This window comes from Nomascus leucogenys, unplaced genomic scaffold (assembly GCF_006542625.1).
Source record: "Nomascus leucogenys isolate Asia unplaced genomic scaffold, Asia_NLE_v1 000737F_110007_qpd_obj, whole genome shotgun sequence".
Lineage (NCBI taxonomy): Eukaryota > Metazoa > Chordata > Mammalia > Primates > Hylobatidae > Nomascus > Nomascus leucogenys.
In genome coordinates, this window is record NW_022097266.1 from 99,681 (window position 1) to 110,228 (window position 10,548).

The 10,548-nt window shown below is 66.4% G+C and overlaps 2 protein-coding genes across 3 annotated transcripts; one reads left to right on the forward strand and one right to left on the reverse strand.

The window, feature by feature from the left end:
- The first annotated feature begins 2,244 nt into the window (after positions 1-2,244).
- On the forward strand, positions 2,245-4,692 carry LOC115834220 (guanine nucleotide-binding protein G(I)/G(S)/G(O) subunit gamma-13). Of its 2 annotated transcripts, XM_030808976.1 has the most exons (4): positions 2,245-2,325; positions 3,892-4,023; positions 4,179-4,309; positions 4,481-4,655. In XM_030808976.1, the coding sequence occupies exons 2-3, from the start codon at positions 3,926-3,928 to the stop codon at positions 4,282-4,284; spliced, it is 204 nt and encodes a 67-aa protein (XP_030664836.1). In that variant the 5' UTR covers positions 2,245-2,325; positions 3,892-3,925; the 3' UTR covers positions 4,285-4,309; positions 4,481-4,655. The 2 variants fall into 2 exon arrangements, with proteins under 2 accessions (XP_030664836.1, XP_030664835.1); XM_030808975.1 differs by having other exon boundaries at positions 4,179-4,692.
- On the reverse strand, positions 4,651-10,496 carry LOC100605238 (chromosome transmission fidelity protein 18 homolog; the record flags this gene model as incomplete). The annotated part of the gene is given in 17 exon segments (XM_030808977.1): positions 4,651-4,888; positions 4,971-5,028; positions 5,766-5,897; positions 5,997-6,141; positions 6,763-6,893; positions 7,013-7,165; positions 7,407-7,631; positions 8,537-8,684; positions 9,450-9,536; positions 9,538-9,578; positions 9,653-9,696; positions 9,699-9,734; positions 9,886-9,937; positions 9,939-9,996; positions 10,121-10,235; positions 10,238-10,271; positions 10,362-10,496. Coding segments are annotated over 17 exon segments (1,731 nt in total), but the record flags the coding sequence as incomplete, so codon positions are not given.
- Between the last annotated feature and the right edge of the window lie 52 nt (positions 10,497-10,548).

The following is a 10,548-nucleotide window of genomic DNA, read 5'->3' on the forward strand; positions in this document are numbered from 1 at the left end:
GCCCCTCACACAGGAGCGGAGGTGACTGCACCCACCCAGGTCAGCACAGGACCTGCTTCTGATTCTGAGGGTCCACACGACACGGGGTGGGGGGTGACTGGTGCCCCCTCAGCAACTGGAAACACCACAGAAGTGGGGTGAGAGACGGGACCCATCACATGCCTGGGACATGGGCCTGGAGCAGACCCAAGGCCCTCGGCTCACCCTGGCCCTGCCCCCACTTCCCTCAACCTCCTCCTGCCCTTGGCCTTGGGGGTCACCCAGACCCTGCTCAGGTAGGCAGGCCGGATCCACCATGCAGGTGCACACAGCCACTTCCCTGCTGAGACGCTGAAGATGGCAGGATCTGCCTGGATCAGCCCCAAGGCCCATCTTGGCTGTCCTGGTGGCCCACACCACACTCCAACCCGTGTCCTGATTCGCTGGGGGCACTGGCCATGCTGGACAGAGCTCAGGCACCCTCAGTGACCTTACTGGGTCCCGTGAATTGCCCAAAAGCCAGAACCTGGAGCCTCGGTGACCCCATTAGGAGACTCCCTAGGTCCCTCCAGATGAGCAGCAAAGGCCGCTTGGGGTCCTGAGAGCGGCCACAGAACCCCCAGCTCTCACAACTCAGCTGCAGAGCTCAGGGTGTCCCCCTGCCTGGCCCTGGCTCCGGTTCCAAGCCACCTGCTGTCCCAGTGAACGTGGGGGACATGCCCCGGGGTCCCCCTCCGCCTTGCCTGCATCCTGGGGTGGCACACACCCCTCCCCTAACAGCCATTTCACTGTCTGGCGCCCGGGCGGAGTGGTGCCCCCAGCCACAGGGAGAGCCCTCAGCAGCCCAGAAACTAAGGTGCATCTGGAGTCACAGCACCCAAGGGCACAGGCAGGGCACAGCGGGCACTGGGACCAGAAGACCTCGTCCAGCCCCCACTATGCCAAGAGGGGCAACCATCTGCCCTGAGGAGGAGGCCTGGTGCCCTGCGCTTTAAGCTGCCCCACCCCACCCCCAAATCCATAATAAAAATAATCCCTTCCCTCGTGTGCCCCAGTTCCAGAGGCGCCTCTGATCCAGCCGACCCACATCAGAGCGGGAGGTGCAGGTGGCCCCGATTCACGGAGTCACAGTGGCAGGAAGTCCTGCTGAGTGACTTCAGGGGCCTGGGCGCCCGAGAGGGACAGGGCCCACCTCTCCCCGACAACCCCTGCAGGGCTCTGGGCCACCCCAGGCAGGCCGGGTGGTTCCCTGTGACACTGGGGAAGGCAGAGTGACCTGCTCACAGGCTCCTGGCTCTGGCAGCACCCGCCAAGGGCCTGGCACAGGCTTCCCCGTGGGTTGCCCAGCTTCTGCAGGGACTGAGTTTGGGGAGGCTTGGCCCTGTGTCCCCAAAGGCTGCTGTTGCTGCCTGGGGGCCCCCACCTAGGATGCAGCCGGGTGCGTCTGTCACCTGCTGGTACACGGGGCACAGCTCCCACAGGAGCCCAAGGGGTGCACCCAGGGCAGGGTGGGAGGAGACACGGGGAAACGTGACGGAGGAAAAGGGACCAGTCTCAGCTCTGCAGGCTGACAGGTGCGGAGCCCCAAAGGGAAGCCCCCTCCCCAGAGCCTCGAGGTCACACAACCCCAGCCCGAGTGCTGCAGCTGGGGTCACCTCTCCCAAGGCAGCGTGCCTCAGAGCACCCACAGTGGGCCGGTGTTGGGGACGCCTCAGGCCGCCACTCTCAGCTCAGATCAGACTGAAAAGCACGGCACCCTCCTGCCTCAGGAGCTGCCCCCTGGGCTGGCTACTGGTCTGGGAACGGGGGATCGGGCCAGAGCAAGGAGCTCCACGGAGCCCCAGGGCCCCTAGCAGCAAGAGGCTCACATCCCAGGGTGAGCCACATGGCCCGCACAGGATGCCCCTGTAAGGGGGGCACAGCTGAAGGTCGCCTGAACCCTGCAGGCTACAGAGGCTCCAGAGGCAAAGGGTCCCAGCCCCATCCCCACTCCTCCCAGCTGGCTCAGGACACTGGAGGGGGAACCCACCCCAAGTGGAAGGAGACCTCTCCACCAGGGCCCAAGCTGACCCCTCAGGGAAAATGGACCAGCCCCACACTGGCCCCTGGCTGTGTGTCCACCCGCTGGGTGAGCCCTGGGGAGGTGGCAGCACAGGCTATCTCTGGGGTCAGCCCAGCCCTGAGGAGGGGGTGGGCGTGGGGGCGGCGCCAGGGCCCAGGTGGCGGGAGGGGCGGGGCACAGCCAGGGCTCTGCCTGGTGGACTCCCGAACATCACTTGGCCCTCGCTGTCACTCGCGGTCGCCTGGCCGTTGTCATCATTGTCCCTCCGCTGTCACCTTTTCAAGGTAGGTCCGATGAACAGGCCCCTGGGGCTAAGGAGGGCCCTGAGGCCCCGCGGCTCTCGGCTGGCCCAGGTCAGTCCCCTGGGCTCACCCTAACTCCCGGGGCGAGGGCAGCTGCCCCGCGGGCAGCAAAACCCAACCCAAGCCGGTGCTGCAGGCAGGGAGGCGGCTCGCGCGGTGCGGGGGAGCCGTGTCCATCTGAGCACCGTGCACCGCCTGCAGTGCCCACCAAGTCCCGTGGCTGGGGCGTCCACGGGGTGCACCGGGCGGGTGGCCAGGCTTGGCGGCAGCTGCGCGAAGGTAGGGCCGGGCAGCGAGAACTGGGCTGCGGGCGGGGCGCCAACACCCCGGGCCCGGGAGGACCCGCACGCAGCTGGTCCCGCACCCGCGAGGCTGAGCGTAGGGTCTCCAAGGAAAGGCCTGCACCGGGGATGGGGGCGGGTGGGGGTGCTGGAACTCCAGGGTCTCCGGGAGGGAATCCTCTGCCTGACCCTGATCACTCCCCCAGAAATCTGCCCCCGCTCGCTCCCGGGCTCCCACCCCACTACGGGCAGACCCTCTGCTGGCTGCTGGGAGTCTGCCCAATTCACCAACCGGGACTCCACCAGCCTCAGGCCCTGGGCCCCTCCCTAAGTGGCCGGCACAGCTGCATGACCAAAGGGATGGGGAGACTGTTGGGCCAGGAGGCCCCTTCACAGCCAGAGGCAGGCTCCCCCAAACTTGACGCCAACGCCACACCCACCCTCCCAAGGCTCAGCCCTGTCTCCCAACCTTGGGGATGGGGCCACGGTTGGGAGGGAGTGAGGGACTCCCTGGGCCCCTGGAGTGGTAGGGGGTGGGAGAGGCAGGGGGCAACCCACCTCCACTTGCCTCGAACTTGTGGCAGTTCTGAGAGGTGTCAACCTGTGGCTTTCCCAGGCTGGCCACAAGCAGAAAGCACGCAGGTAACGTGTGTGTGGTTGCCAGACACACTGGGGACCCAGGGGCCACCCACAGCCCATGTCCCAGACTGGGGTCGTGTAGCCTGAGCCCCTAAGATCCTGAGCACACACCCCACCTGCCAGAGATGCAAACTGCAGCAGCACATTCCTGTCCAGGAATCCTGGCTCTGGACTGGGCTCTGCCCATGCAAAGCAGAGGGGCACACAGCGGGGCAGGGCAGGGGCCACCTCCTGAGGACCTCACCCCACGCCTCACACCACGGTCTGAGTCAGCCTGCGTGGACCTCAGTAGGAGGGTGGGAGCTGGGGTCCTGCTGTGCTGAGCACCCTTTCTGCTGCCTGCAAGGGACCTTCGTAAAGTGTGGGGGGGGTATGGGGGAGTAGCTAAGGATGTAAAGTTTCTTGCAGTTAATTAGTCCCACTGGGGGAGGCGGGAGCTGGGGCCTCGTGGGAACTCGCCCTGTGCCCTGCACCCTAGCAACGCCTAGGGGACTGGCCCAGGCAGTGGTGGTGACTCTCCCCCACTTCATCCTGGGGGGCTCGGCTCAGGCCTGCGGGGAGGGAGCAGTGGGGGTGGGGACTACAGGCTGGCGGCCTCGGCCCTGTGGCTTCCTCCTGTGCCCTCCAGCCCCAGGCTGGCTGCTTCGGAAGCCCCTGATCCCATGGAGGAGTGGGACGTGCCACAGATGAAGAAAGAGGTGGAGAGCCTCAAGTACCAGCTGGCCTTCCAGCGGGAGATGGCATCCAGGACCATCCCCGAGTGAGTGCCCCACCCGCCTGATTTGCCTCTCATTTGTCTGCCCTGCGCTGGCCGCTCATTTTCATAGCCACCACCACCGCCGCCGACAGGCAGGTGCAGCAGGAGGCCCTCGGGGGCCAGGTGCCACCACTCACCCACCACCCGCCCACCCGCAGGCTGCTGAAGTGGATCGAGGATGGGATTCCCAAGGACCCCTTCCTGAACCCCGACCTGATGAAGAACAACCCATGGGTGGAAAAGGGCAAATGCACCATCCTGTGAGCCCCGCACCCAGCCCCTCTCACACCATTCTGTGAGACCGTGCCTGGCCCCACTCACTCCATCCTGTGAGCCTGCACCCAGCCCTACTAGCTCCATCCTGTGAGACCACACCTGGCCCCACTCCCACCATGCTGTGAGCCCCACTCCTGGCGCCACTCACTCCATCCTGTAAGCCTGCCCCCAGCCCCACTCACACCATCCTGTGAGCCCCACTCCCAGCCCCACTCACTCTATCCTGTGAGACCACTCCTGGCCCCACTCACACCATCTTGTGAGACCACTCCCGGCCCCACTCACTCTATCCTGTGAGCCCCACTCCCGGCCCCACTCGCACCATCCTGTGAACCCCACTCCGCTCGTGTGATAACAGTCAGTAAAGGTGTGACTTTATAAAGACATCTCCAGGTTTCCGTTCCTCTGCACTCTGCGGGAAGCAATGCGGGGGCGTGTCCGCGGGTCAGAGAGAACTAGAGCAAGTCCCTGATGTAAAGGCTGCGCCGCACAGCATTGGAGACACCCTCGTTGAAGCGAAACCAGACCTCGCTCCTGCCCACAGCCGTGCCCATGCGCTGCTCCACTGAGTCCTGCTCCGGGGCCGTGTCCTCTGCAGGGCCACAGGGTTGCTCCTCAGCTGGACCCCAGCACCCCAGGCCCCCCACAACCCCCCAACCCCCCCCCACACACACCTGCACTCAGGACTGCCGTGCTCCTGACGACCACACGTCCAAAGAAATCCTTCTCAGGCTGACGGGGAGGAGGGACTAGTCAGTCCCGTAGGACAGATGCCCCATCCAGCCCCTACCCAACACAGGAAGACCCAGAGCCTTTCCCGGGAGGAGGAGCCGGAGCACCTCTGAGACACCTTTCCAAACCCAGCCCAGGCCAGCTGCCCCTCACCCCTCACTGCCATCTGCTCCCCACCAGGTGCCAATCAAGAAGAGCCAATACAGCCACTCTTCTGCCCAGACGGGAAACTGAGGCCTGGGTAGAACCCTGGTCATGCTGAACATAGGGAGCAGGTCCTTCAGAGCCCCCCCTTACGGCACTGAGCCAGCCCCACCCTCAGCCAGACTCCTCCTGCGACTCAGCCCCACCCCCAAAGGTACCCTGGCCCGGCCGCTGAAGGTATCCTGGCCCTGCCTCATGATGGCCCTAGCCACACCCCCAAAGGTACCCTGGCCCCGCCCCATGGGTGTCTTGGCCCCACCCCTGAAGATACCCTGGCCCTGCCTCTGAAGATACCTTGGCCCTACCGCATGACTGCCCCAGCCCCACCCCCAAAGGTATCCTGGCCCGGCCGCTGAAGGTATCCTGGCCCTGCCTCATGATGGCCCCAGCCACACCCCCAAAGGTACCCTGGCTCCGCCCCATGGGTGTCTTGGCCCCACCCCTGAAGAGACCCTGGCCCCGCCTCGACTGCCCTAGCCACACCCCCAAAGGTACGTACCCTGGTCCCACCCCCACGGCTGCCCATTCCACACCTGTTCCTCCCGGGCCGCTCGCCTCATGATGTGCTCCAGCCGCTGCTCATGGTTGCGTGGGGCAGGTCGGCGCACCCCTTTCTCCCCACTGCCCCCCAGCAGACCCTCGAGCCCTGGGGGGCTCCCGTCCACCTGCAGGGAGCAGGCATCGTGAGATCTGGCCACACAGGGCTACAGTGGGGATGGTGCACACCCAGGCCCCAACCTGCACCAGAGCCTGGGTGGGCTCACCTGCGGGCTGTTCTCTGCCCGGGCAGAAGCCTCCGCCCGCCGCATCTTCTCCACCTCGATCTCGCGGGCAATGAGCTGCTTCGTCTGGTAGGTGAGGGGCTTGCGGGCAGGCAGCTCAGGGAAGCGGCAGAGTTCCTCCACGTTCCTGCTCAGCGTGGGGGGCACCAGGGCAGGTCAGTGGGGCCAGGCCCAGGGCCAGAGACCCGCCGGGCGCTCCAACCGCAAACCCCAAAAGCCACAACGCCACAGTGGGAATGTCGGGTTGAGTCCTGGTGCCACCGCACCCCAACCCTGCGGCAGCTGGGTTCAACTGCCCCGAGCCTCAGTTTCCCCAACTGCAAGCGTACGTGAGATGATGAAACCTGCCGATGGCTGCCACGGAGAGTGACTCAGCATCCTGCACGTTGGTGCCATCGCTGGGGCAGCAGGACCCCGGGGCCACTGCCCCGTGCCTCACCCCTGCCACCCCCATGGCCATCCCACAGCGGGAAAGGGAGCCTTGGAAAGTGCAGTCACTCTGGTGGCCCCCAGCTCCAGTTCCATGTGGGGGTGCTGAGGCTGGGAGCAGCTCTGCAGCAAAGCTCAGGTCCCACAGCCAATCTCAGGTGGCTGGAGGTAACCCCCCTTCACGGTTACATCTGAGTGAAAGACACATTGGGGCCCGCCACCCCCGACGCCACGACCGTGCTTTCAGACTCCTGGCCCCACGCGGGCCCTGGAGCGTGCAGCATGGCCAGGCCTCCACCCCAGGCACCGGGGGACTCACGGCTCCAGCCTGTAGATGTACTGGCCATCGGGTGTGCGCTCCTGACGGTAGGTCAGGCTGTAAGCGAGCATCGTGCCCACCAGGCTGGCCAGCTGTTGCTTCTCACGGGTGCTGTACAGCTGCGTGCTCACCTGGGGGACGGAGGGCAGCAGGCAGGGGGCTGAGCAGGCAGGGGGCTGAGCAGTACAGATGTGTGCTCACCTGGGACAGGAAGGCAGCAGGTGGGGAGTCCCCCACTGGGGGACGGCACTCACGGGGCGGAGCTTGGGGCAAGAATGTCCAAGAGCAGGCAGAGAGCATCCAGGAGCAGGGCCTGGGGCGTGGCCCGGCTGCGCGTGGCTGGCGTGATGCCAGACACCAGTGTCTGGATCAGGTTCCTCATCTGGCTCATCCGGTTCTGGGCCTGGGGCAGGGGGTGAGCCAAGGCCTGGTCACCGGGGCCTCCCAGGAGAGGAGGGGGAATGGTGGGTGGGGAACGGTGGGTGGGGCCGGGGGCAGCCACACGGGCAGCGCAGGGGAAGGGCACAGGGAGGCGGCAGGACGGCGGATGGGGAACGATGGGTGGGGCCGGGGGCAGCCACATGGGCAGTGCGGTGGGGGGCACAGGGGAGGGGGCAGGCAGGAGTGGCGCGGGGCAAGCACACCTCCTGCTGGCTGCTGGGGAAGGTGATCCTGGGTGTGTGGCTGGAAGCGAACAGCACATGGAAGGCCACAGGCAGGAAGGGTGGGTAGCGCAGCAGCTGGAAGCTCTGGCTGTGGTGAGCAGCCCCCGCCAGCAGGTCATCGAAGGCGAGCCAGTCGAGGGCCGCACACACAGCGCCCAGGCTGGAGTCTCGCAGCCGCAGGCGCAGGAAGTTGTCAAACAGGCCCTGCAGGCGGCCGGCAACCCCTGAGCTCCTGCCCACCCCAGGGAAGGTGCACCACCGCGGACCCTCCGCCTCCCACCGCAGACCCTCCACTCCTGCCTGCCGCCTGCCCCACAACGCTTCGCAGACCCTCCACGAGGTTCCCCACAACGCTGGGCATCTGGGGCAGCAGCACACACCAGCAAGGGGTCACGGGGCCCAGGGGGCTGAGGGAGGGTGCACCCTGAGCATCCTCACTACAGCTTGACAGAGACTGAGACAAGGGGGTGAACCGCCCACCAGGCGGCCTCCAGGAACCAAAGGGCTCCAGCCTCACTCAGCCCCTCCTTAGACTGCCTGAGGAAGTTCCGCCCACCAGAGTCCAGGCCGTGGCCTCCCCACCCGTTCCGCGGGGAAGCCTAACCCCGCCGCTGCTCCACGCTGCCCCTCCACATCGTGGGTTTTGGGATTTGGGGATTGATTGTGGATCCCCAGCTGCTAATCCAAAGCTGCTTAGAGTCAGTAGGCAGCTTAGGCAGGGAGTCCCAGAGGCAGGACGGCAGGAAGCCCTCAGCGCCCTGCTCTCCACCCCACGTGCATCTGAAGTCCAGAATCCAGCCCCTCACAGCCCCAGGCCAGGCTGTCGGGCAGGGGCTCCACCCCAACCCGCTGAGAGTCCCCAGCAGCCACCAGAGCGACCTCCCGCATCAGACGGCCGCCCCTCCCTCCTTGCCTGCCGGCCCGGGCCCTGCAGCCCCTCCCACACTCCTGGCTCCTGCTTCCCACCTCAGAGACTTCCTGGCCCCCCATCTCCCGAACCTGCCTCTCTCCACACCCCCGTCCACACGGGAGGGCTGGCAGGGGCAGGGGCACAGCCCAGGTCCCAGCCAAGCAGCTCCCAGGCAGGGATTTTGGTGGAATATAGGTACCTGGACCACCTTCTCGTGCTCGCCCGCAGAGGCAGTGGCATGCAGGACACGGTAGAATCGCTGTGAGGCAGAGGTCAGGGAGCCCACGTCCCCGTCACCCAGCAGGAGTATGTCAGCAGGCGGGGCGGGGTCCTGGCCCACACGGCGCCTGCAGGTGGAGTGCTGAAGCTAGACGGACCCGTGTTAAAAGCACGGGCAGCCCCACCGTCTCCCAGGGACACTCAGAGGCCCCATCAGAGCTGCCACCCACTTCATTCTTCTCAGCAGGGCCCCTGCTCCCTCGCTTAGGTGGAGACAGCCAAAGACACGCCCGGACCTCAACCCCCCGAAACATTCCCTTAAGCCGAGGAGGAGCCCTGCCCTGACCCTCTGGGGCTGGGGGATCCCAGGGAAAGTCACCCCCCAGGGTCCAGGCCAGGAGCAGCACATCCCACGGGCCCAGGCCAGCGTCTCCCATGTCCTGCAGCATGACCAGGCCAGCATCCCCTGGGGTCCCATGCCAGGTCAGGGCAGAGACATGCTGGCTGCTCCTGCCCACAGGAGACCAAGCGGTGTGGGCAGGCAGGAGCTCAGAAACACAGCCCAGGCCAAATGTGACAAAAATGAGGGTGTAGCTGGGGCAGGGCCTGAGTCAAGGGGCGCCGTGGAGAGGGACACCCTGGAGGCCGCACCACACTGGGGGTGTCCTTCCCACAGGGGGGCCCTGGAGGCTTCTCTGGCTGACCCGCCAAGGCTGTAGGGGTGAGAACAAGCCAGGAAAAGGCTGAGGAGGGCCCTAGAGGCCGGACCAGGCAGCCGCGGGCTCAGGACACTGAGTCCCCGCCTCGAGGGTCGTGCTGGCCCACACGCAGGGCCGGCGTCCTGAGGTCCGGGCACCGTGAGAATCTGGGCCAAGGCTGTGGCCACCGCCTACCTCTGGGCTCGAGGCAGCTGGAAGACCTCCTGCCACACCGAGAAGAGCCCTCTGCGCTGGTCCTTGAGGCCCACGCGTGTGGCTGCACGTCCCCACGCTCAGCTCCCGCTGGCCCCGGCTGTACAGGAACTAGACACGGGGCCGGGGGCATGAGAGGCGGCCAACTCCCGACCCCACCCCACTCGGTGCCTGCCGGCCGCCACCTGCAGGGTGTTGATGCAGGCCCGGATGTCATTGTCGGTTTTTCACAGAGGGCGGCCAGCACCCCCGGGTCGGCCCTCATGCCTGCCGCAGGGAGACCTGAGGGAGGAGGGCTGCTGGAGGGCCCGATGGTATGCCCATCCTTTCAGGGGTTACCAGGGTTCCATGGGGAGGGGCACAGAAACAGGGGCCAGAACGAGGCCACACCCCAACCCTGCCATCAGCCACACGGCGCCCTGGGCTCCACTGACCTCCTGGAGCCGCTGCACCAGCCTCGAGGGCAGAGTTTGGCGGGAAGTGGAGCAGGAAAGCCTGCTGCTTCAGCTGCCGCAGGGACGGTGCGAACCTGAGGAGAGCGGCAGGGCCAGGGACCCCAGGGCTGGCACCACAGCCCAGGACACAGGGACGGGCCGGGACCCTCCCTCCAGGCACCGGGCCTCTCTGACCATGGCGCCCACCCGTGCACTCACTGGTCGTTGCAAATGCAGATGATGGGCCTCATGAGGAGCCCCCCATCTGCTCGGCGCCGTCGGCCGCCACCCGAAGGCACGGCCGGGCCCTGTGGCTCCACCTCCTGTGGCCCTTGCGGTTCAGGATGCTCAGGAGGACGTTGATGGCGGCCTTGGGGGAGGTGCAGAGGACACGGTGAGTCCAGGCCTGCTGCCCGCCTGCCTGCCCACCCACCCACCTGCCGGGCATCAAGGAGCCCACCACAGGGGCCCCGTCGATCTCGTCGATGACCAGGCAGTTGGGCTTCCCGCCAGCACCCAGCACCGCCTGCATCTGGGTGGCTGCCTCGATGCGCGTGCGGAACACCTCCGGGCTGCGGTCGTCACTGCAACGGGGAGGTCAGGGGTCGTCAGGGCGGTGGGCGTCCCCAGCAGGGCATCCTCCCAAG

What these genes read in the sequence shown, in the direction of transcription:
- LOC115834220 (XM_030808975.1), top strand. Translation starts at nt 3,926, where the DNA reads ATGGAGGAGTGGGACGTGCCACAGATGAAGAAAGAGGTGGAGAGCCTC. An exon ending in GCATCCAGGACCATCCCCGA is followed by an intron (nt 4,024 to 4,178) that starts GTGAGTGCCCCA and finishes GCCCACCCGCAG; the next exon opens with GCTGCTGAAGTGGATCGAGG.